Source organism: Amblyraja radiata, chromosome 7, assembly GCF_010909765.2.
Source record: "Amblyraja radiata isolate CabotCenter1 chromosome 7, sAmbRad1.1.pri, whole genome shotgun sequence".
Classification (NCBI taxonomy): domain Eukaryota; kingdom Metazoa; phylum Chordata; class Chondrichthyes; order Rajiformes; family Rajidae; genus Amblyraja; species Amblyraja radiata.
In genome coordinates, this window is record NC_045962.1 from 49,753,064 (window position 1) to 49,779,553 (window position 26,490).

Below are 26,490 nucleotides of genomic sequence, written 5' to 3' on the forward strand. Positions count from 1 at the left end.
TCCTGAGAAAGCAACCACAGTTTCTTCAATTTTTCCCAAGACATATACATGCACAACTCGAAACTGAATCAAGGATGATTATATGACAAGGATTAGAATATTGCATATGCCATGGAGACACAAGAGACTGCAGCCAATGGAATCTGGAGCAACAAATAATCTGCTGGAGGAACTGTGGGTCCTGACCCACTGAAGGGTCATGAACTGAAACATCTTACATCCATTTCCCGCATGCTGCTCGACCCACTGAGTTCCTCCAGCATTCATCATAGTTGGCCAATTCTGAAGTGGAGGTTGGCATGTTTGTCTATGGTTTCTTGCTGAGTACTCTGAGAATTCTGTTGCAATTGGCAAACCACAATTAGGATGCAGAACTGAAATGATTAGATTGTGCAGGTTTTTATTACAAAAATAATATAGAAACAGGTTTATATATGCTAGATCTGCATTAAACTCAAGCAAGAGTCGTGACATGCTGTCTGCAAACTGCTCATTGTATTGAGAAATTTTATGCTTTTTGTGGATTGGAATTGTTTCTGGGAAAGCTACAGTTCTTGATGTGAACTTTGGCAAGGAGCTGTATGGAAAGCTGTGACCAGATGTGATAAATAAGCAAGAATAGAAATACCAGGTAGAGATGTATTAGAAGAAAATAAGCGAATGAGAGGTCACCAAAATACATTTTAGTATTAGATATGTAATTGACGGTTAAAGCAACACAGTGCAAAGTGAATACTGGCATTTTAGACGCGAGCTCAAAATGTATACACTCTAACACCGCATTTCAATACTGTTTGTATTTACAATATAAAACTTAACATAATGCTTACCCTTATGCATTGCAACCTCAGGCTATGTCAACGGTGACTGGGAACATTTAAAATGTTCCAATACAAATTAGTACAATCCATCTAAATTATAGGTATGAGGGGGCAGGTTTAAAGGAGATGCGTAGGGCATTTTATTTCCCCCAGTGTGGTGAATGGGGCAAAGCCTGGTAAATGATAGGTGAATACAGGTGAGGGGCAGGGAAGTGATTGGCAATTAATGTCTGAGCAGCTGAATTCCTCCAGCATTTTTTGTATTTTCCATCTAAAATAAAACACTAATCAAGGTACTGTAAATTTTATATTCTACAATACAAAGTGGTATATAATATCCTATGAGTTATAGAATGAAAGGATAAAATACTTCACACACTTCACAATTTTACAGGCCAGGTTTTCCCGTTGAGCAGAATTATTCAGAGCTGAATTACAATTCTTTCTGGCATTTGTGTATCTTTTGATCAAACTGTTTGAAGATACCCTTCCTCTATAAGCAAGGCATTAGCTAACTGGCACTGAAACAGCTCATTTCTTCACCTTCTCAATTCAGAATATTAACAACCTATGCTGGCAATGTTTGAAATTAAAAAGAATGACAAGAGCATAAAATGGAATCCATTTTGGATCGGACTAGAAAGGAATTCATGGGGAAATATCTTCCAGCAAATGTGATGCACTCAAAATTGAACAATGGGAACTGTGTTCACCTTGGGACAATGTTGATTAATCAAATATTTACATGTTGTTGATCAATGAATTGTTAAAAATAATTTGGCATAGACTGGTGGGCTCTGATAAACTGAGAGCGGGTATAAGGAGTTTGTATTTCATTCGAAAATGCAGGTGTTTCTTACCAAATTAAATTAGTAGCTACACTCAGGAGGTGATATTGGGGATCTGAATGTAGCCAAGTAAAACATCCCTTTTGTGTCTTTACAATTTACTTGTAAACCATGATTGTAAAAAGTTGCAATAAATACTGAGATGGAATTGGAAAAGAAAGTATTTTCTTACAGAAAAAGTTTACAATGACAGTAATTAATGTTCTATTGCGATTAACACTTTTCCATGACTTGCCGCAAGATCCTAAAAGATGAAGCAACAAACTGCCTCTACATCTGTGAGGAATTTCACTGAACTACAGGAGAAGTACTGATGAAGTTCACTCTTCACAAACTCTCCTGCTTACTTGGTGAATGATTAAAGGCAATGGTCCAACCATCCAGTAGGAACTGCTGAGAGAATACAGCCCAGTTGCTTCCAGGGGAACTGTGCCATTGAGAGTTTGTTTCACAGTACCAAAAATCAGCATGAAAATGATGTGTAAGGCTTCTTGTAAACAATGTGCTCTCATAGCCATCTGGATAATGTAGATGAGTTGAGATAATGCTGTAGCATTGCAACACTGCGCCGTTCAGTATACGATCTTCCAATGTGTTGGCTGTTCACATTCATTTTCGTGGTCACCGCAGAGCCTGTGGTAAGTAGTTTTTGGGTCAAAGCCAATAATCTCCCGCTCCTCATGGATACGGAATGAAAAGGTCGACACTGAGGTTCCAATGAAAAATCTGCACAACATCAAATCAGATGGTGGGGAAGAGGGAGTGGGGAGAAGAGGCAGTTAGGCACAAGGAGAACATACAAACTCCACACAAACAGCACCTGTAGTCAGGAATGAACCCGGTTCTCTGGCTTTGTAAGGCAGCAGCTCTACTACTACGCCACTGTGCCATCCTACTCTTCTTCCCTTTCTCAAGCTCCATGTCCATCTTCTGGGATAGAGCCACTAATTTGTTTGGCAAACCCACACCCATGCACAACTTCAGGTAAATTGCTATAATTTCCCATTATCACATGATGCTCCTTCGAGTACTCGTGCTCCTTACACATAATCTGTTTTATCTTTTGTCTTAAATCTCACATGTCCCCAATGGTGGACCCAAAATGCTGACTGGTTTCTCTTTCCACAGATGCTACTTGACTGGCTTGGTTCCTCCAGCATTTATGTTTTTGTTAACTCTAGTCATCCCTGCTCCTACCTTGCATGAGCGCAGATCCATTGGTCAATGATGGCGACGCCTCCGTCTTTATATAATTGAAGCTCCTCTTGGGTTGGTTCAAATTGAATTATCTTTGAGAGAAAGCTTTTCAGCTCCTTCAAGTCTAAAAAAAAGATTTTACATTTTGTTATGGCAGCTCTAAAATAAAAATCTGGTATTCACACTACCTGTTCCAATTGGAGCGAGTCCATTCCTGACATCTCAAATTTATTTCATTTTTAATCAAATTTAGCCTCTACATACATAGTTGTTACCCTTGTTACATTATTATCTGTCTTCACAGCTTTGTAAATGTTGCGAAATTGCATCATCCAATTGAACAGTTGCAAATTGTATTTTGTTTAAAACGTATCATGTCAACTGTATAAGACTTTGACCAAACTGAGCTCCTAGTCTTAAGTAAACCCTTGGATCAATAGCAACTAGTCTTGACTTTAACTGTCTCTTGGTCATTTCACAACAACAACGAAAAACATCAGCCCACACTTAAAAAAAAAGAAGATTTATAGAGACAGACACAGAAGCTCCTAGGAGCCTGTGTACATACACGTAATAATCACCAACATTAATGGAATCTTGGCCTTTATACTCAAGTGACTGGAATACAAAATTATGGTATAAGAAAATAAATGGAGTATTTTGGGTATTGCATCTCAGGAAGGATAGAAAAGTGAATCCATCAGGTTGTATAAACTAAATATATATATCTCTTAAATATAGTAGAAAAACCTTCTGCGAGTTATGGACACAAGACACTTATGGTATAAATCAATCACAATTGACTAAACGTTTAGCAATGCCATTATTAGTGTTCTCATGCAGCATGAAGGAGGAATAGAGCTCTCCGATCAGGGAGATTCTGGCAGCTGCTGACCAGACTGGATGGCAGTAAGATTATATTACCATCCTCGGCAGCATCTGTGGCTACAAACACTTTCTCCAATTTCAGCTCTTTCATCAGGCTTTGAATCTTCATGGCTGTGCCCTTGATGCTTGGGACATCCTTTCTGTGGCCCCAGATGAAGTCTTTCCTTCTCAGATGCACGGCCAAATACGGGCCTCCTTTGGCTGTGCCTAATTTCACCTGTGGCAAAGGGATAAAAAAAAGTTTCAGGTCGATATGGTAAGGCATATCCCAGCATTCATTATTGTGAATGACAGTAGATTCTTGTCCTCAAAAACATGATGCATGATAAAGATATGCATTATATAATGGCTTTCACAACCAGATTCCAGAACAGCTTCTTCCCTGCTGTTGTCAAACTCTTGAATGGATTTCATAAACTAATTGCCAATCTCCTAATCTAACTTGCCGCAGCTCTTGCACTTTTTAAAATCTGCATTTTCTCTTTAACTGTAATCCTATATTTTGCACTTTCCTTTCTCTTTTTACACCACCAGTTGGAATTGTGTACAATTTGATTGCAGAGTTGTATGTTATCAGTAACTTGGATAGCAAGCAAAACAGATTTTCACTATCTTGACAAATGTAGGAGTATAGAAGTTGGGAGGTTATGTTACAGTTGTACAAGACATTGGCGAGGCCACATTTGGAGTATTGTGTTCAGTTTTAGTTCCTATTACAGGAAAACTGGAAAGGGTACTGCGAAGATTTATGAGGATGTTGCCAGGACTCGAGGGCCTGAGCTATAGAGATGGATTGAGCAGGCTAGGACTTTATTCCTTGGTGTGCAGGAGGGTGATCTTATAGAATGATAAGAGGAATAATAATAATAATAATAATAATACATTTTATTTTTGGGCGCCTTTCAAATCTCAAGGACACCTTACAAAGATTAACAGAAGAGAAAAAAACATATAGTCGGAGAAAAATAAATAATAAGGACATCATCAATACACAAATTAAAGATAGAAATCGCTCCAGACACAAAATCAAAAAATCACAATGTGAAGAGAGAGCAGCGGCAGCTAAAGCGCGCCAGCGTCCACTCTCCCTTCCAACAGCCATCTTGGACACAGACTAACAAAGTAACTTACACACAGAAAAATCATCCCACCACAATGGATACCACTGTGGGGGAAGGCACAATGTCCAGTCCCCAACCCCAGTTCTCCCAAAAGTCAGGCCTATTGAGGCCACCGCTGTTGCCTCTACAGAGGCCCGATGTTCCTGGCCGTTCTGGCCGGGTGGTGTTGCCCCGGCGTCGGGAGAGTCCTCACAGCGGCTGGGCCACCTGGAACGGCCGCTTCCTAGCAGGGGATTGTCGGCTTCCGAAGCCGACAACGACACACCGGGTTGGAGCTCCCAGGCTCCCGATGTTAATGTCGGCGCCGCCCGCTCCACAGACCCGCAGCTGATCACGGCGGTCCAGCTCACCGGAGCTCCAGCGCGGCGACCCAGGCAAGGCATCGCCCGCTCCGCTCCGCGATAGCGCTCCAGCGCTATGCCGCCAACGAAGCTGAGGTGCTGGGCGGTCCCCGCCAGGAAACGGCGCTCCACGCCCGCTGGTAGGCCACAAGGACGGGTCGACGGGCAGCCCGGAGAAAAAGCTGCCTCACCGACCAGGTAGGGATCTAGAAGTAAGATTACCTCCTTCCCCCCACATTAATAAGTCCATTTCTCCGAACAAACGAAGAACAAGACTAACTAACAACTGAAAAAAAAAAATGAATTAAACGGACGGCTGCTGGTTAGCAGCCGTTCCCCAAGATGGCTCCTCTTCAGGAATAGATTGGGTAAATGCACAGAATCTTAGAGGACATAGCTTTAAGGTGTGTGGGGGGGGGGAGCAAAATGGGGAAATATGAGCAAAAATATAATGTAAGAAATAGTGCAAAGACCCACATGTGTAAATTAAATAAAGTACAAGATCATACCTCACTCTAATCCTGTTCACAACTTACCTTCATTTTGGTCCAATCTTCATTGTAAATGGTGTTGTCCAATTCATCTGTTGAGTTTAGGTACTTTGCCCTGAATTCATCCCCAACTACACGTAGATGCTTGGCAAACACCATGCTTCTCCGAGCCTGTGAATGGCAGGAAAAACAGAACTTAGATTTGTGAAGCTCTTTTCACAAGCTTAAAAAGAGCCAAACCACATCTCAGCCAATAGTCTCCTTCTCAGGAGTGGTCACAGTTGAAATACAAGACACCATGGCAACCATTTTGTTCAATAGGGAGTGTTCCCTGGAGAGTGTTGTAGAGCAGAGGGATCTAGGAGTACAGGTACATGGTTTCCTGAAAGTGGTGTCATAGGTAGATAGGGCAGTAAATGCGGCTTTTGGTATATTGGTCTTCATCAGGATATTGAGTATAAAAGTTGGGAGGTTATGTTACCATTGTACAAGATGTTGGTGAGGCCACATTTTGAGTACTGTGCCCAGTTTTGGTCATCCTGCTATAGAAAGGATGTTATGAAGCTAGAAAGAGTGCAGAGAAGATGTACGAGGATACAGCCAGGACTCGAGAACTTGATCTATAGGAAAAGGTTGGATAAGCTAGGGCTTTATTATTTGTTCAGGAGGGAGATCTTGTAGAGGTGTATAAAAACATGAATGGAATAGATAGGATGAATGCACAAAGTGACAGTGTTCTGAAGAAAGTCTTCACAGAGGTCTGAAGGATCCGAACTCGAAACGTCACCTCTCCATGTTTTCCAGAGATGCTGCCTGACCCGCAAAGTTACTTCGGCACTTTGTGTCGTTTTGTGTAAACCAGTATGTGCAGTTCCTTGTTTTTAGATTTTGAATGTACACAAAAATGTGTAGGTGAATCAGGCCATCGGTTTAAGGTGAGAGGGGAAGGATTTAATAGGAATCCAAGGGGCAACTTTTTCCACTCAGAAGGTGGTGGGTATATGGAACAAGCTGCCAGAGGAGATAACTCAGGCAGGGATTATACAGTATTTAAAATACATTTGGACAGGTACATGGATAAGAAAGATTTATGGGGATAAGGGCCAAACATGGGCAAATGGGTCTAGCATAGATGGGGCATCTTGGATGAGTTGGGCTGAAGGGGCTGTATGACGCTATCTGACAATGGGGAACAATTGGAAGGGAGCAGTACAACCTACTTGATCACTCAAAAATATATTTAAAACATTACTCGTGGATTTCTGATAGAAAGAAAAATGTGGAGACACACAAGAACAAAATATTCAACATTTGAGGAGTGGTGGCAGCTTGTTGGGCAAGAAGGATGGATCACATACTTCAAGGAATTATCTAGAAACAACAACAATATTTTTACACATCTTTAAAGCAGTAAAAAAAATCCCAAGACCATTTATATGACTGTGCAGGACAAAGTTATAGACTGAAGGACAGATTAGGAGAGATGAATGGGGACATTTTAAATAATGCATTGAAAAAGAAAAGCAAAGTGTGGGTTAGGGAGCAGATTTAGTTGTACAGATTGATGTGTCTAATGCTACTGGTGAGATTGGGGAGTGATATTTGAGGGTGCAGATGGAAATTGTTAGTGAACATGCATTAGTGTTATACATATTTTCCAAGATTTAAGAGTTTTAGGTGATAGAGGTTTTCTAATCGAGAAATTCTACGGTTGAAGTTAAATCACTGAACATATATAGTACTCACATCCCAGTAACTTTTCCCTGCGTAATGGTCATGAAGGAGGTTCTCTGCTCTATCTAACATTACAGACCTGGAATACAATCAGAAACCTTTTCAGGCTTCCTTGAACAACAAAACATCTAACTTTATACTTAGATGACCCACTTCTAAGTCATCCAACCCCAAATATAACAGAGGTCACAAATAATACGTATAAATTAAAAAAAATAAACTGGAATTCAGATAGCACCTTTCATACCTCAGGCATCCCAAAATCTTGCAGCCAATAGAATTCTCCTGAATTATGGTCCATGCTGCATTATAGAAGTTGTGGCAAACAATATACACAGCAAGATCCCACAAACAGCACCAAAATAAAATGCCCAGTTCATTTGTTGCTAGATGACAAGGGGCAAATGCAAGACAAAAAACAAGACGACAAAAAGAGCATCTTTGAATAATGCCAAAAGATCTTTAACTTCTAATGAAGAACGAGGACCGAGCCTCCATTTAACTCTGCGGAGGAAAACATCTCCCACATTATAACACTGGAGTATCAGAAGAGATGCTGTGTCCATACAGTGGATATTTAAGTCCCTTTTTATCATTTGCTCGAACATGCATGTTGCTCGAACATGAAAGAAAATCCCAATTGCAAACTATTTTAACTCCTCTTCCGATTCTGACCTTTCAGTCCTTAGCCCCTTCCTGTGCCAGAGTGAGGCCATACATAAATTGGAAGAACAGCACCTCATATTACACTTGTGGAGTTTAAAACCAAATGGTATGAACATTGTATTCGCAAATTTCAAGTAATAACCCCCTTCTCTTTCCATTGCCCCTCACCCCGAGGGCGTATGTTCCTCCCACTTTCTCCCATCCCATAATTTTGTTCCTTTCTGCTTCTTCGTACACTCATTTCCCGTCCCCGTCCGATATTTCTTTCATTCTCCCATTTCCCCTCTCCATGTCCCCTTACACCCATAACCTTCCCTCCAGTTTTACATTTCACTCCTCCTTTTTGCTTATCCAACACCCTTTTGTCTCCTGTCTAAGTCTAGCCTATGCCACCTATTCCACCATCTGCCAATCACCGTACCTCACCTGTATTCACCTATCACTTGTCAGGCATTGCCCTGACACCCCCCCCCCCCCCCCCTTTTTCCTGCTTTCTTCCCCTTTCTTCAGTCTGAAGAAGTGGCCTGACCCAAAACAATGTCTATCCATTTCCCTCCACGGATGCTGCCTGATCAGCCGATTTCCTCCAACACTTTATTAGTTCCAAATAAATGCCAGAGTTCTTGCATATAAAACAGAGATGACTAACGTGTATGTGTATCAAGTACCAAAGGTAGCAAATATACTTTGGCATTTTACAGCAAGGAGAATAGAGTATCAGAGTTAAGATGTTTTTGTAACTATTCATGCAACTTTTCAGAACTGGTGTATACTATGTTTGGTCTCCATTCCTGAAGATGGATATGTTTATCTTAAAAGGAAGAGCGAAAACTCCCTTAAGAATCTAATGGCAGGAAAAACCCATGTGATTGAGCCTGCTGCACCACTGAATAAGATCATGGCTAATCTGCCTGCCAGAATGCTGGTCCCCCACCTGTCAAAAGGGACGGATTGCATCTTAACAGGTGTGGGACCAGCATTCTGGCAGGCAGGTTTGCGACTGCTACATGGGTGGTTTTAAACTGAATAAGGGGGGTGGGGTGTCAAATGGGATAGTCGAGGATGGAGTTAAAGGGAAAGGGTTTCTTAAATGCGTGAGCGAAGAAACAGAAGGGTGTAAAATGAGGGTAGAAGCAATAGGTAGCAAGGTGAAAAGTAAAAGTGGCAGGCAGACAAATCCAGGGCAAAAATCAAAAAAGGGCCACTTTTCAACATAATTGTATAAGGGGTAAGAGTGTTGTAAAAACAAGCCTGAAGGCTTTGTGTCTCAATGCAAGGAGCATTCGTAATAAGGTGGATGAGTCGAATGTGCAGATAGCTATTAATGACTATGATATAGTTGGGATCATGGAGACATGGCTCCAGGGTGACCAAGGCTGGAAGCTGAACATCCAGGGATATTCAATATTCAGGAGGGATAGACAGAAAGGAAAAGGAGGTGGGGTGACGTTGCTTAGTTAGAGAGGAGATTAACGCAATAGAAAGGAAGGACATTAGCTTGGAGGATGTGGAATCGATATGGGTAGAGCTGTGAAATACTAAGGGACAGAAAACGCTAGTGGGAGTTGTGTACAGGCCACCTAACAGTAGTAGTGGAGTTGGGGATGGCATCAAACAGGAAATTAGAAATGCGTGCAACAAAGGTAAAACAGTTAAAATGGGTGACTTCAATCTACATATAGATTGGGTGAATCAATTGGCAAGGGTGCTGAGGAAGAGGATTTCTTGGAATGTATGCGGGATAGTTTTCTAAACCAACATGTAGCGGAACCAACGAGAGAGCAGGTTATTCTAGACTGGGTATTGAGTAATGAGGAAGGGTTAGTTAGCAGTCTTGTTGTACGTGGCCCCTTGGGCAAGAGTGACCATAATATGGTTGAGTTCTTCATTAGGATGGAGAGTGACATTATAAATTCATAAACAAGGGTCCTGAACTTAAAGAAAGGTAACTTTGAGGGTATGAGACGTGAATTGACCAAGATAGACTGGCAATTGATTCTTAAAGGGTTGACGGTGGATATGCAATGGAAGGCATTTAAAGACTGCATGGATGAACTACAACAATTGTTCATCCCAGTTTGGCAAAAGAATAAATCAAGGAAGGTAGTGCATCCGTGGATAACAAGGGAAATCAGAGATAGTATCAAAACAAATAATGAAGCATACAAATTAACCAGAAAAAGCAGCCTACCAGAGGACTGGGAGAAATTCAGTCCAGCAGAGGAGGACAAAGGGCTTAATTAGGAAAGGGAAAATAGATTATGAAAGAAAACTGGCAGGGAACATAAAATCTGACTGCAAACGTTTTTATAGATATGTGAAGAGAAAAAGATTAGTTAAAACAAATGTAGGTGCCTTGCAGTCAGAAACAGGTGAATTGATCATGGGGAACAACGACATGGCAGACCAATTGAATAACTACTTTGGTTCTGTCTTCACTAAGGAAGACATAAATAATCTGCCGACAATAGCAGGGGACTGGGGTCAAATGAGATGGAGGAACTGAGTGAAATCCAGGTTAGCCGGGAAGTGGTGTTAGGTAAATTGAATGGATTAAAGGCCGATAAATCCCCAGGGCCAGATAGGCTGCATCCCAGAGTACTTAAGGAAGTAGTCCCAGAAATAGTGGATGCATTAGTGATAATTTTTCAAAATTCTTTAGATTCTGGAGTAGTTCCTGAGAATTGGAGGGTAGCTAATGTAACCCCACTTTTTAAAAAGGGAGAGAGAAAACGGGGAATTACAGACCAGTTAGTCTAACATCGGTAGTGGGGAAACTGCTAGAATCAGTTATTAAAGATGGGATAGCAGCACTTTTGGAAAGTGGTGAAATCATTGGACAAAGTCAGCAAGGTAAATCATGTCTGACGAATCTTATAGAATTTTTCAGGGGATGCAACTAGTACAGTGGATAAGGGAGAACCAGTGGATGTGTTATATCTGGACTTTCAGAAGGCTTTCGACAAGGTCCCACATAAGAGATTAGTATACAAACTTAAAGCACACGGTATTGGGGGTTCAGTATTGATGTGGATAGAGAACTGGCTGACAGACAGGAAGCAAAGAGTAGGAGTAAACGGGTCCTTTTCACAATGGCAGGCAGTGACTAGTGGGGTACCGCAAGGCTCAGTGCTGGAACCCCAGCTATTTACAATATATATTCATGATTTGGACGAGGGAATTGAATGCAACATCTCCAAGTTTGCGGATGACACGAAGCTGGGGGGCAGTGTTAGCTGTGAGGAGGATGCTTGGTGGCTGCAAGGTGACTTGGATAGGCTGGGTGAGTGGGCAAATGCATGGCAGATGCAGTATAATGTGGATAAATGTGAGGTTATCCACTTTGGTGGCAAAAACAGGAAAGTAGACTATTATCTGAATGGTGGCCGATTAGGAAAAGGGGAGATGCAACGAGACCTGGGTGTCATGGTACACCAGTCATTAAAAGTAGGCATGCAGGTGCAGCAGGCAGTGAAGAAAACGAATGGTATGTTAGCATTCATAACAAAAGGATTTGAGTATAGGAGCAGGGAGGTTCTACTGCAGTTGTACAGGGTCTTGGTGAGACCACACCTGGAGTATTGCGTACAGTTTTGGTCTCCTAATCTGAGGAAATACATTCTTGCCATAGAGGGAGTAGAGAGAAGGTTCACCAGACTGATTCCTGGGATGTCAGGACTTTCATATGAAGAAAGACTGGATAGACTCGGCTTATACTTGCTAGAATTTAGAAGATTGAGGGGGAATCTTATAGAAACTTACAAAATTCTTAAGGGGTTGGACAGGCTAGATGCAGGAAGATTGTTCCCGATGTTGGGGAAGTCCAGAACAAGGGGTCACAGTTTAAGGATAAGGGGGAAATCTTTTAGGACCGAGATGAGGAAAACATTTTTCACACAGAGAGTGGTGAATCTCTGGAATTCTCTGCAACAGAAGGTAGTTGAGGCCAGTTCATTGGCTATATTTAAGAGGGAGTTAGATGTGGCCCTTGTGGCTAAAGGGATCAGGGCGTATGGAGAGAAGGCAGGTACAGGATACTGAGTTGGATGATCAGCCATGATCATATTGAATGGCGGTGCAGGCTCGAAGGGCCGAATGGCCTACTCCTGCACCTATTTTCTATGTTTCTATGTCTATGTTTCTAATTGGAATTTGCTCTTGGCTTCACTGTCCCATATCCTTCAACTCTCCTCTCGACCAAAAGTTTCAGACTTCAAATTATCAAAGGAAGTGATATTGTTTAGCAGGCAATTTACTTGGTTATCCTACTCTGTAATGTCCCTGTGGCGATTTGTCAATTTTATTGCATTGTCCAGAGTTGCCAAGTTTTGTCAGAGCATTTCAGTATTCTACTACCTAAAAATCAGTATTATGCTGAGGAAATCAGTATTTGTATGCGGTGCCATTTTGCTGAAAAAAGTGTTATTTTTTATGTGCGGTCATATCCATGTAAGAGTATAAGAATGCATAACTTTGTTACCAATTGACATGTACGCACCTTACTTGACAGTGCAATAATTGTCATCTCTTTGTATACTGCTGTTTGAACGGCTGCTTCCTGCTTTTAACACCAGATGATGATGTCAAAGCCATTTTGGAAGCCTCCCTCTCCCTCCCTCGCTCTCTTTCCCTCCCTCCCACCCTCCCCTCCCTCCCACCCTCTCCTCCCTCTCTCCCTCCACCTCCCTCTTTCCCTCCACCTCCCTCTTTCCCTCCCTCCCTCTCTTCTTCCCTCTCGCCTTCCTTTTTTTTCTCCCTCCCTCCCTCTCTCTTATTCCCTCCCTCCCACTCCCTCTCCTCCTTCTTCTCCCTCTCTCTCTCCCCTAACAGTCTATAACCCATAGTGCTGTGGCCATAGCGCTATGTGTAAAGGCAATAGCGTTTCAGCTGGGAGCGCCATTTTTGGAACCCAGAGCACTGTTCGTTTAAATTCCCACACGTTAAACTGACAGCGCTGTTTAAACCTGGAGCGGGACAGGCAGATCAAAGTTTACAAAAATAATCATCCAGATCTTGAAATTTAAAATACTAATAGATTTAATCTGCTATAATTTTTTAGAGGTACAGTATGACTTTTTATATCCTTGCATTTTTAAGCAGCAAGATGAAACAGGAAGTCGGGTTGATTTTTAAAAATTCGTATTTTACAAAGCAAATCCATACATCCGTATTCTGATCGCATTTCCGCACAAAATACAGAAAATTTGTACTAATTGGCAGCTCTGAATGTCCAACAAAATTTACAAATCATCATAGCACAAGTATAAAAAGATATTTTGGACTTTCTATGTTCAGGTCACTCACTCACTGTGCTGTGGTGTTTTTCAGAAGAACTGGCACTATGATGGATGCTGAACCTTGCACGGACACACAGGCGACACTGAGGCCTCTTGTCTCCTTGTAACCCCAAAACCAACCTCTGTTATAAAAAAAATAAATAGCAGAGTTAGTAACATGCTAACTTCATCTCCTTACAATGGGGCAATCATACTTCCTACATAATAACATGCCTCATCTCACAAGGCTCCCATTCCTTTTCCCCAGTGATGCTGCCTGTCCCACTGAGTTACTCCAGCAATTTGTTTATCTCAATGGATTTAAATCTCAATTACATTTGCATATAAAATTATGAGAAGTATACTTAGGGTAGATAGTAAAGAGTCTGTTTCACATGGTAAGAGTGCGTAAGACTAAAGGGCATAGGATTAAGGTGAGAGGGAGAATTTTTAGAGAGGAAATTATTATCAGAGTTTCGTTGGTAACTGAAATAAGCTGCCAGGGGAGGTGGTGGAGGCAGAAACAGTAACAACAATTCAGAGGCATCCAGACGTTACTTGATAGGCAGGGCCTAAATGGATATGGAATTCGTGCAGGCAAATGAGATTAGTATAGCAAGGCATGATGGCCATCATAGATATGGAGGCCAAAGGGCCTGTTTCTATGTGGTATCACTCTATGACTAACTTCTGCGCTGTGTGACTATCGGTCCTACCAAGGAAAGCTTCCATGACCTACCAGGAAGTCTCCACATTTACTATATTACAAGAAGTTTAAACATGAGTTACAAATAAGCCAAGCAAATACCTATAAAATCCTTGTTTGTCATTCACATATGCATGATCCTCCATGCAAAGTCGCTCATCCACCTTTTCCTCCCAATGGCCCTCTGTCCAACCTTCTGCATATCCTTGCAGAACATAGATTTGCTGTATGAATGGCCCACCAGATTCTGAGAACAGAGATTGATTAGTAGAGATCCAATTTTTAAGTGAAAACATTTGAACCTTTGCATATCATTGCAACAAGAAAATATTGCAGGAGATTTGAGGTTGCTTTGGCAAGTAAGGTAAAAGTAAATCCGAAGGGTTTCTACCGCTATATTAATAGCAAAAGGATAACGAGGGATAAAATTGGTCCATTAGAGAGTCAGAGTGGCCAACTATCTGCAGAGCCAAAAGAGATGGGGGAGATATTGAACAGTTTCTTTTCTTCGGTATTCACCAAGGAGAAGGATATTGAATTATGTGAGGTAAGGGAAACAAGTAGAGTAGCTATGGAAACTATGAGGATCAAAGAAGAGGAAGTACTGACACTTTTGAGAAATATAAAAGTGGATAAGTCTCCGGGTCCGGACAGGATATTCCCTAGGACATTGAGGGAAGTTAGTGTAGAAATAGCAGGGGCTATGGCAGAAATATTTCAAATGTCATTAGTAACGGGAATAGTGCCGGAGGATTGGCGTACTGCGCATGTTGTTCCATTGTTTAAAAATGGTTCTAAGAGTAAACCTAGCAATTATAGACCTATTAGTTTGACGTCAGTGGTGGGCAAATTAATGGAAAGAATACTTAGAGATAATATATATAAGCATCTGGATAAACAGGGTCTGATTAGGAACAGTCAACATGGATTTGTGCCTGGAAGGTCATGTTTAACTAATCTTCTTGAATTTTTTGAAGATGTTACTCGGGAAATTGATGAGGGTAAAGCAGTGGATGTTGTGTATATGGACTTCAGTAAGGCCTTTGACAAGGTTCCTCATGGAAGGTTGGTTAAGAAGGTTCAATGGTTGGGTATTAATGGTGGAGTAGCAAGATGGATTCAACAGTGGCTGAATGGGAGATGCCAGAGAGTAATGGTGGATGGTTGTTTGTCAGGTTGGAGGCCAGTGACGAGTGGGGTGCCACAGGGATCTGTGTTGGGTCCACTGTTGTTTGTCATGTACATCAATGATCTGGACGATGGTGTGGTAAATTGGATTAGTAAGTATGCAGATGATACTAAGATAGGTGGGGTTGCGGGTAATGAAGAAGAGTTTCAAAGTCTACAGAGAGATTTATGCCAGTTGGAAGAGTGGGCTGAAAGATGGCAGATGGAGTTTAATGCTGATAAGTGTGAGGTTCTACATCTTGGCAGGACAAATCAAAATAGGACGTACATGGTAAATGGTAGGGAATTGAAGAATGTAGGTGAACAGAGGGATCTGGGAATAACTGTGCACAGTTCCATGAAAGTGGAATCTCATGTAGATAGGGTGGTAAAGAAAGCTTTTGGTGTGCTGGCCTTTATAAATCAGAGCATTGAGTATAGAAGTTGGGATGTAATGTTAAAATTGTACAAGGCATTGGTGAGGCCAATTCTGGAGTATGGTGTACAATTTTGGTCGCCTAATTATAGGAAGGATGTCAACAAAATAGAGAGAGTACAGAGGAGATTTACTAGAATGTTGCCTGGGTTTCAGCAACTAAGTTACAGAGAAAGGTTGAACAAGTTAGGACTTTATTCTTTGGAGCGCAGAAGGTTAAGGGGGGACTTGATAGAGGTTTTTAAAATGATGAGAGGGATAGACAGAGTTGACGTGGAAAAGCTTTTCCCACTGAGAGTAGGGAAGATTCAAACAAGGGGACATGACTTGAGAATTAAGGGACTGAAGTTTAGGGGTAACATGAGGGGGAACTTCTTTACTCAGAGAGTGGTAGCTGTGTGGAATGAGCTTCCAGTGAAGGTGGTGGAGGCAGGTTCGTTTTTATCATTTAAAAATAAATTGGATAGTTATATGGATGGGAAAGGAATGGAGGGTTATGGTCTGAGCGCAGGTATATGGGACTAGGGGAGATTATGTGTTCGGCACGGACTAGAGGGGTCGAGATGGCCTGTTTCCGTGCTGTAATTGTTATATGGTTATATTTGACAGTAACAAAAATGACCTAATCCTATTTCCTCTGTTCTATCTATACGAATATAGAAGTTGGGAGGTCATGTTGCAGTTGTATAAGATGTTGGCGAGGCCACATTTAAAGTATTGTGTTGAAGACAAATGTAGGTCCCTTACAATCAGAGACAGGTGAATTTATAATGGGAAACAAGAAAATGGCAGAACATTAAAACGAGTACTTTGGTTCTGTCTTCACTAAGGAAGCCACAAACAATCTCCCAGAAATACTAGGGTACCGAGGATCTAGCGGGCAGGAGGAACTGAAGGGAATCCACATTAGTTAGGAAATGGTCTTAGGTAAACTGTTGGGACTGAAAGCAGATAAATCCCCAGGGCCTGATGGTCTGCATCCCAGAGTGCCTAAGGAGGTGGCCCCAGAAATCGTGGATGCATTGGTGATAATTTTCCAATGTTCTCTCAATCTGGATCAGTTCCTGTGGACTGGAGGGTAACTCCACTTTTTAAGAAAGGAGGGAGAGAGAAAACGGGGAATTATAGGCCAGTTAGCCTTACATCGGTAGTGGGAAAGATGCTTAAGTCGATTATTACAGATGTTATAGCAGCGCATTTGGAAAGCAGTGACAGGGTCGATCAAAGTCAGCAAGGATTTATGAAGGGAAAATCATGCTTGACTAATCTTTTAGAATTTTTTGAGGATGTAACAAGTAGAATGGATAAGGGAGAGCCAATGGATGTGGTGTATCTGGACTTTCAAAAAGCCTTTGACAAGGTCCCGTACAAGAGATTAGTGTGCAAAAGCATAGCACATGGCATTGGGGGTAGGGTATTGACATGGATAGAGAACTGGTTGGCAGACAGAAAGCAAAGAGTAGGAATTAACGGGTCATTTTTAGAATGCCAGGCAGTGACTAGTGGGGTGCCACAAGGCTTGGTGCTGGGAGCCCAGTTATTTACAATATATATTAATGATTTAGACAAGGGAATTAAAATGTGACATCTCCAGGTTTGCAGATAACACCAAGCTGAGTGGCAGTGTGAGCTGCGATGAGAATGCAATGAGGCTGCAGGGTGACTTGGATCAGTCGGGTGAGTGGGCAGATAATAAGTGTGAGGTATCCACTTTGGTGGCAAGAACAGGAAGGCAGATTATTATCTGAATGGTGTCATATTAGGAAAAGGGTGGATGCAATGCGACCTGGGTGTGCTTGTACTGAAAGTAAGCATGCAGTCGGCAGTGAAGAAAGCTAATGGGATATTGGCCTTCATTGCGAGAGGATTTGAGTTTAGGAGCAAGGAGGTCCTTGTATTGCAGTTGTACAGGGCCCTGGTGAGACCGCACCTGGAGTATTGTGTGCAATTTTGGTCTCCTAATTTGAGCAAGGACATTATTGCTATTGATGGAGTGCAGCGTAGGTTCACCAGGTTAATTCCCGGGTTGGCGGGAGTGACATATGATGAAAGGATGGGTCGACTGGGCTTGTATACACTTGAATTTAGAAGGATGAGGGGATCTTATAGAAACATATAAAATTCTTAAGGGATTGGACAGGCTAGATGCAGGAAAAATGTTCCCGATGTTGGGGGAGTCCAGAACCAGGGGTTACAGTTTAAGAATAAGGGGTAGGCCATTTTGGGCTGGGATGAGGAAAAACCTTTTCACCCAGAGAGCTGTGAATCTGTGGAATTCTCTGCCACAGAAGGAAGTGGAGGCCAATTCACTGGATGTTTTCAAGAGAGAGTTAGATTTAGCTCTTAGGACTAAAGGAATCAAGGGATATGGGGAAAAAGCAGGTAAGGGGTACTGATTTTAGATGATCAGCCATGATCATATTGAATGGGATGATCATTAATGATTTAGACGACCTTACATTACAAAGAAGTCCTTGCTCCTAAACTCAAATCCTCTTGCAATGAAGGCCAACATCCCATTAGCTCAATAGCAATGGCTCAAAGGGCTAAATGGCCTACTCCTGCGCCTATATTTCTATGTGTTCAGTTCTGGACACCATGTTATAGGCAAGATGTTGTCAAGCTTGAAAGGGTACAGAGAGGATTTAGGAGGATGTTGCCAGGACGAGAGTCTGAGCTATATGCAGAGTTTGAGTAGGCTGGGACTCTATTCCTTCGAGCGCAGGAGAATGAGGGTGATCTTATAGAGGTATATAAGATCATGAGAGGAATAGAACGGGTAGATGCACAGAGTCTCTTGCCCAGAGTTAGTGAATCGAGGACCAGAGGACATAGGTTTAAGGTGAAGGGGAATAAGAATCTGAGGGGTAACTTTTTCACACAAGGCTGGTGGATGTATGGAACAAGCAGCCAGAGGAGGTTGTTGAGGCAGGGACTCTCCCAACATTTAAGAAGCAGTTAGACAGGTACATGGATAGGACAGGTTTGGAGGGATATGGACCAAATGCTTACAGGTGAGACTTGTGTAGCTGGGACATGATGGTCGGTGTGGGCAAATTGGGCTGAAGGGCCTGTTTCCACATTGTATGACTCTATTCAAACAATTTCTTTAATTTTCAAATGATACCAAATTATACCAATATTCTATGCTGAGGTGGAATTAATCAAATTACGAAATATTATTAGATTTAGAGAATGAGCAAATAATTGGCAAATAAACTTTTGCACATGTGCTATTCTATTTTGGCAAGGAAAGGAGATGATTGGAAAAATAATTACAAAGAAAGAATAAGTGGGCAGGATGAAAAGGGTGCACAAATAAATAAGGCACAAATTTGGTTAGGCCATACTTGGGAGAACTGTGTACAATTTTGATTACCATATTATAAAAAGGATTTTGAGGCATCAGAGTAGATAAGACAACGATTTTTAAATATGGATTTAGAGCTGCGAGTTTTAACTCAGACAGGAAAGGATTAAGAGAAAAATTGACAACTGAAGTCTAATCTTAGAAATGTTTCGATAGAAGATCGTGCTTGGTACACCATAATTAAGACTGAATCTGAAAGATATCACAAAATAAAACTTTAAAACCCAAAAATGGATTAGGAAGCGCTCATTAAAATAAAATTGTTTCTTGTTTATGTCTGAACTAAACTAACAGGCAGCTAAAATTTCCAGAGGCACATTAAGATTACTGTTACCTGCAATGAACTCCTCATATTCGATAACGGGGATGTTCTTGTTTAGGTTAGACACGTCAAAGAATGCAGACCAGGGAATGCGAACTTGTTCAAGATCTTTGCTTTGCCAATGGTAGAGACGTCCCCAGGGAGGTAAGACAAGTACCCAAGCTTCATTCTTTAGCAGACTTTTCATCAAAGACGCCATGCGTAGATAGACATCCCGCCTAAGATTAAATCCTTCAGGCGGATTCACATCATATAACAAATACCTAATAACACAACACATTAATAGAACATGCTGCACTCCAATCTTGGTTGTCCATGCTGCTTCCATGAGATTGGCTATCAGGATTTATAAACAATTAAATTGACATAAATAACTTATTTCACTTTGGGACATAACATCAAGGTCCTCTCTGCTACTCGGATGGATAGAAAACATAGAACATAAAACAGTGCAGCATAGGAACAGGCTCTTCGGTTCACAATGTCTGTGCATGATTACAAGTTAAACTAATCCTCTCTGCCTGCACGTGATTAATATCCCTCCATTCCTTGCACATCTGTGCGTATTTAAAAGCATCTTGAACACCACTATCAAATTTGCTTCCACCACCACCACACTGGCACCATGTTCAAGACCTTATAATCCTCAGTGTAAATAAAACCTGCCCCGCACATATTCTTTAAACTTTCCCCCTCATCTTAAATCTATGGGCTCTAGTTTAGGCATTTCCACCCTGAAAAAAAGTTCTGATAATTTACCCTAACTGAGCCCTTCATAATTTTATACACTTCTATCAGGTCACCCCTCAGCTTCTGACACTCGGAGAAAACAATACGTTTGTCCAATCTCTCCTTATTATCTCCTTAAAAGATCCCATGGCATTATTTTGAAGGTGAGTTCTCCCATTACTGTGTAATCTACTGCTCTAACAGATATTCTGATCATGATCACATTGCTTTTTGTGAGACAATCTTGTGGGCAAATTGGTTGCTGCATTTACTTTGTCACAAGCTGTGACCAAACCTCATGAATTCTTCATTGTCTGCAAAACGGGCATCCAAGATAGTGGGAGATGCTACACAAGTCTAAGGTTGTTAGAGATGTAGTGGCCATTTGGCCTGTTTTGCATGTCATTGATAATGGCATGTGCCTTTAAATTTTAGACTGCCACCGGAGAAAACCCACATGGTCACAGGGAGAACGTGAAAACTCCACACAGTCAACACCCAAGGTTAGAATCGAACCGGGGTCTCTGGCGCTGTGAGGCAGCAGCTCTACCACTACACCGCCCTGCACAGCTCTTATTATTTATTTTTACTATTTTCCTTTCCAATACTACAATTGGTATTACTGATGTATCTGAGAGAGGGACTGGTGGTCCTTAGAGAGAGCAGATCCCAGAGGGCTTGGAGCATTAATTTGCAAGGTTGGGCATCTACTAAATTATCACAGCAAAAGCTGGTATGGTCTGAAATTCCAACATAAAATCTTGGTCATCATGATCACACTGATGGATTTAGTTATTTCACTTCAATTTTGTGGTTTAAACATGGAGGCTGTCAAAACCAACTAAATGGCACAAGACTCATAAGAACTGGACACAAAACTGATTTTTTTTTTTTGTTGCAAATGTAGGTGATCGTGAAGCATAACCAAAGGAAAAGGTTGGTGCATCTTAGAGAAAGAAAGTACGTAGAGGGGTTTGAGGATGGAATTTGGAAGGTGGGGGAAATTTGGGGTTTGAAAAGGAATAAACCCAGGCAGTAAACCGGAGGGGGAGGGAGAGAATGGAGACGATGGTCGGAACTAAGTGAAAAGGAAACGATATCTCCGAGTTGCCCGGCATTGCTTCAACGTTCAAGCAGTAAGAAGTTGCAGCTGGGTCTGGGTGGGCCCCTCTCCTCCTTTACCTGCGCTGCTGGGCTGCAGTCACAACCGCGGGGGCTGACTGCCCGGTGTCGAAGGCTCCTCCATTCTCCGCCAGTTGACCATGGCTGAGCGGCACTGAGGCCAGTAAACAAACGAGCCAGAGCCAGAGCCCGTCATGCAAGAGCACCGCCACCATGGCGATGGGTGAGAACCTTTGGTGAGAACCTCAGCCGTGCACCGCTGATCATCTTCCCCAGGCCCTCGGCCGGAAGTGGCTGGCCGCGGTGTGTCGGTATAATCGGTCCCCCATCCCTCTGTGGCGCAGTAACGGACTGGCAGTCGGTGATGGCGGGAACGGCGCTGAAGCGGTTGATGGCTGAGTACAAGCGTGAGTGATGGAGAAGGGAGGGAATGGATAGTGAGTGAGGAAGTGACTCGGACCACCTCCTTGTAAAGGTCGGAGTGGAGGCGAGTCTTTGGTAGTTTGTGGGCCTGATCTCGGTCCCCGGCCCTGTGGTTCAGGTCCTTGCACCACCACCGCCCCATGTTATCCCACCCCCAATGCCCCTCCCCCCTTTTCTTTCTTTCTCTCTGTCACTCTCCTTTCCGTCTTTCTTTCTCTCTGTCACTCTCCTTTCGTTCTCTCCTCTCCTCCACAAGCCACAAGTCAGCTATAAAAACCTGACGCTGGAAGTGTTTTGAATCCCTGGTGATCCAGATAACTGAATCATTGGCTACGGAGTTGGTCCTTGTGATGAAAAGTGTGTTTTAAATCAATGGTCAACGTGTTTGAGAGCTGGAAGACAGAATTGTATTTAGACTCATAAAGCCGCACAGCACAAGAAATAAGCCCTTCAGCCCAGCTTCCCCATGCCGTCCTAGGTGCCCCATCTTCGCTGCAGTCTCACCTGCCGCATTTGGCCCATGTCCCTCTAAACCTCTCCTATCCATGTACCTGTCTGAATTACTTTTAAATAAATGTTGTTTTAGTTTCTATCTTAACGACCTCCTGGCAGCTCATCCCATACACTCACGATCTCCCGTGGAAAAAGTTGCCCCTCAGATTCCTATTAAATCATTCCTTTCTCACCTCAAACCTATGTCCCCTTGTTGATTCCCCTACAATGGGTAAAATACTCTGTATCTAGCCTATCTATTCCCCTCATGATTTCATATACCTCTATAAGGTCACCTCTCATCCTCCTGTGCTGCAAATAATACAGTCCTAGCCTGCCCAACCTCTCCCTATAGCTCTGGCCCTCAAGACCTGGCAACATCCTTGTAAATCCCTGCTCTCTTTCCAACTTCACAACATCTTTCCTATAGAAGAGTGACAAAATCTGAACACAATACTCCAACTGTGGCTTCACCAGCACCTTGTACAGCTGTAACATAACATCCCAACTTGAACTGATTAACCCCCCAATGTGTCAAAAGTCTTCATAATCACTTCTGTACCTGTGATTTCTACAGTGCCTATGGGTCTCAAGTAGGTGTGTACTCTCTGGTCACCAAGTTTACCTGTGGGACATGTATCTGCTGGCTTGAGCCAACACATTCTCTCGGGGAATCAAGTAGCACTTGTTGCTGCACCAGTTTTAAGATGGATGATGAGACTAGCGTGAGACCTGAAGTTTGACAAGTTAGGCAGATGGTGCCTGAATGGATGGGCAAGTGAGTATTTTTGTCAGGTGATGTTTCTAATGGGCTTCCATGTATTTCCAACTCCTGGTTGTGAGGTTTTCAATGCCATCCTAAGTGCAATGTTTGCATTTGTGGGCTAGGAATTCCCAAGTGTCGGAAGGGATGTTATCTTTTTTTTAAGGAAGCTTTGAGAGCTTCCTTGGATCTTTTCCTTTGTGTCTGGTATTCGCTCCCCTTGACATAGCTTGAAATAATGCCTATCTCAGGAGTCTGGTGATGGGTTTATGAACAACGTGTCCTGTACTACAGAGCTCAATGATTTGTGCTGTGGATGGCAGTCTTGAAGACACTGCTGGTGGATTTGGAGGATTTTGTGGAGGCAATGTTGATGATGTCTCTCCAATGCCTTAAGGTGCCTGCAATAAGACTCCCAAGTCTCATAACCTTACATGATGTCAGGGATCATGGCTGTCTTCGAAGTCTTGATTTCAACTGCCCTTTTATTCATTGTCCTGACCCAGGATGCCACCAATCCATATTCTCCAGATATGCTGCCTGACTTCAACACTTTTTTTTTGTCCTTTTACACAGCCATAGACTGTTCTCAGTGAAGGTGATAGTGAATTCCATGAATCTGTATTTGATGGAAGATGGCTCCCAAGATGTGGGAAGTTGGTTACTGTAAGCCTTTATTTTTTTGTGGTCAGTGTAGGTCAGCAGAAGATCTTTATTTTGCAGATGTTGAGTGCAAGGCTCATCCTTTTGTGGGTTTAGTGAGCAAGTTGACAACAGAATGAGCTTTGACTCCGATCGTCTGCAAATATATCTGTCTGCTTCTTTCACCTTGTTCCGTTAACATTCGAGTGGAAGTAATGTGGATTGAAGAGTCTCCCCTTAGTCCTTTCAGATCAGTTATGTGCCAGCAGAAAACTTATTTGAGGTGAGGAGTCGGATTATGTTGGAAAACAAGATTTGGAAAAATGTGTTAAGACATTGGTGCAACCTTGACTGACACCAATATGTACCAAGATTCTCTGTTATCATTCCATTGGTGAGAATTGCAACAGGCATGCCAAATTTCTGTGGCTAGCCAAATTTGAGGAACTTGTTCCTCAATTGAGGGAATTAAAAGCTTTAATAAGATTGAAAAAAAGACTATATGTAGTTGGTGCTGCATCCTACATCTCTGAAGTTGTTGCATGATGAAAATCATGTTTGTTGTGATTTAAGGCACAGCTTGAAGGAGGCAGTTGTGAAGGATCCTGAAGATGACCCCAGATCAGACAGTAAGGTGATTTCTCTCTAGTTACTATCGTATTATTACTGTCAAACTTCTCCTTTCTCGAAGATGGTCATGAATATGGTCCTTTGGCATGTATTTCTCTCAGATGCGAACAAAGAATTTGTGACTCAAGCACCTCGCCATCCACTTTGAGAATTTCAGCAGTCACACCATCTTTTCTCCAGGCCTTGTTTGGCAAGGCTGGATTGAATAAGTTGCTGTAAGATGGAGCCAGGGGTGTTCATGTCAATGACATTATCCAAATGATCTGATTTAGCGTAATGACTGTTGTGGGTGGGATTGTTGATGGTAGTATATATTTCTGGTTATAATGAATACAGACAGAATATATTGTAAGAAAGAACTGCACATGCTGGTTAAGATAGACACAAAATTCTGGAGTAACTCAGCGGGGCAGCCAGCATCTCTTGGAGAGAAGGAATGGGAGACCTTTCGGGTCGAGACCCTTCTTCAGACTGATTGAATTGAATTGAATTGAATTGAATCCTTTATTTGTCATTCAGACCTTTCGGTCTGAACGAAATGCTGTTGCCTGCAGCCATACATGTAATAATAACAACACACAATAAACACAAATTAACATCCACCACAGTGAGTTCACCAAACACCTCCGCACTGTGATGGAGGCAAAAGTCTTAGAGTTACTGTCTCTTCCCTCCTCTTCTCCCTCTGCGCCGAGGCGATACCCCACCGGGCGATGGTAAGTCAGTCCCGCGGTTCAAGCTCCGCGGCCCGGGGGTGGTCGAAGCTGCCGCCCTCCAGTCCAGCGGATGCAGCTGTTGCAACGGGTGCTCCGGAAAACAGGCATCAACCTGTGACCTGCGAGCTCCCGCCATTGTCATCCACTGGCCCGCGGCCGAGCCCCGGATCCAGGTCGCCGCCGCCAGAACGCCGCCTCAGCCACCGGAGCACCGTCTCCGCCCCGCACCGGGCCGCCCACACGGCAACGGCAACGTCTCAGCCCCACGGGAGCATCTTCCAGCCTGGGAGCCGGTCCGCCCTCACCGGAGCGCCTTCCAGCCGCTAGCCAGGCCACCCACACGGCAGCGTCTCAGCCCCGCACCGGGATGCCCCCACGGGAGAGCCTTCCAGCCGGTAGCCGTGCCGCCCGCACGGGAGTGTCTCAGCCCCGCGCCGTCCGCCCTCACCGGAGCGCCGAGTCATGCCGCTGCCCGAATGCCGCCACAGCTCGAAGACGGCCAGCCTCGCGTTGGTGAGTCCTGGCTGGTTCCACCTCCGGACCCTCGAGGTCGGTCGCAGGTTGGAGGCCGCCAGCTCCGCCATTAGGCCTCAGCGCAGACGGGGGAAGAGAAGGGGGATACGACAAAAAAGTCGCATTCCCCCGAAGGAAGAGACAGAAAGCCCTGTTTCACCCTCCCCCCACACACATAACACCACCTAATAACCAAAAAAATTACTAAACTAGACAAAAAAAACAACACAAAAAAGTAAAAACGGACAGACTGCAGGCGAGCCGCAGCCGTATCACAGCGCCGCCACTTCCGGATGTCAGGAGAGTAGGTGGTACAGAGATAAAATGTCAGACAGTAAGACTGGTCGGAGAACTGGGAAGGGGAGGGGATGGAGAGAGAGGGAAAGCAAGGGCTACTTGAAGTTAGAGAAGTCAATGTTCATACCGCTGGGGTGTAAGCTACCCATGCGAAATATGAGGTGCTGTTCCTCCAATTTTCGCTGGGCCTCACTCTGCCAATGGAGGAGGTCCAGGACAGAAAGGTCAGTGTGGGAATGGGAGGGGGAGTTAAAGTGTTGAGCAACCGGGAGATCAGGTAGGTTTAGGCGGAATGAGCAGAGGTGTTCAGCGAAACAATCGCCGAGCCTGCGCTTGGTCTCAAAGGTCAAAGGTTCAAAGGTTGATTTATTGTCACATACACCTAGATGTAGTGAAATTCCTTTTGCCAATGCAGCACATAAGATATATAGGAGTCCACACCCGGAACAGCTGATACTATTAATGAAGTTGGAGGAGGTGCAAGTGAACCTCTGCCTCACCTGAAAAGACTGTCGAGGTCCTTGGACGGAGTCGAGTGGGGAGGTATAGGGACAGGTGTTGCATCTCCTGCGGTTGCAGGGGAAAGTACCTGGGGAAGGGGTGGTTTAGGTGGGAAGGGACGAGTTGACCAGGTAGTTGTGGAGCGAACGGTTTTTGGATGGGAAGGGGCGAGTTGACCAGGGAGTTGCGGAGGGAACGGTTTTTGGGTGGGAATGGACGAGTTATACAACCAGAATATAATTGGGAGAGCTTTCTTTGTGGTAGTAATCATCAATCAA

The 26,490-nt window shown here is 43.2% G+C and overlaps 2 protein-coding genes across 4 annotated transcripts in view; one reads left to right on the plus strand and one right to left on the minus strand.

Annotated features, from left to right (window-relative positions):
* Positions 1-383: 383 nt before the first annotated feature.
* pofut2 (protein O-fucosyltransferase 2) overlaps positions 384-26,490 on the minus strand; it is a 31,130-nt gene continuing 5,023 nt past the window's right edge. Inside the window, exons 2-10 of one of the 2 annotated variants that reach the window (XM_033024441.1) lie at positions 21,296-21,466; positions 19,397-19,647; positions 14,192-14,336; positions 13,416-13,526; positions 7,454-7,520; positions 5,753-5,878; positions 3,791-3,971; positions 2,867-2,990; positions 384-2,395 (exon numbers count right to left, since the gene is read on the minus strand). In XM_033024441.1, coding sequence (XP_032880332.1) covers positions 2,242-2,395; positions 2,867-2,990; positions 3,791-3,971; positions 5,753-5,878; positions 7,454-7,520; positions 13,416-13,526; positions 14,192-14,336; positions 19,397-19,647; positions 21,296-21,450 — 1,314 coding nt within the window. In that variant the 5' untranslated portion in view covers positions 21,451-21,466 and the 3' untranslated portion in view covers positions 384-2,241. Of the gene's footprint in view, positions 2,396-2,866; positions 2,991-3,790; positions 3,972-5,752; positions 5,879-7,453; positions 7,521-13,415; positions 13,527-14,191; positions 14,337-19,396; positions 19,648-21,295; positions 21,540-26,490 lie in introns of those variants that run through there. The other variant, XM_033024440.1, reaches the window with a different exon arrangement.
* Positions 21,539-26,490, plus strand: part of ube2g2 (ubiquitin conjugating enzyme E2 G2) — a 51,966-nt gene continuing 47,014 nt past the window's right edge. Inside the window, exon 1 of one of the 2 annotated variants that reach the window (XM_033024442.1) lies at positions 21,539-21,642. In XM_033024442.1, the coding sequence (XP_032880333.1) occupies positions 21,600-21,642 (43 nt within the window). In that variant the 5' untranslated portion in view covers positions 21,539-21,599. The remainder of the gene's footprint in view (positions 21,643-26,490) is intronic. The other variant, XM_033024443.1, reaches the window with a different exon arrangement.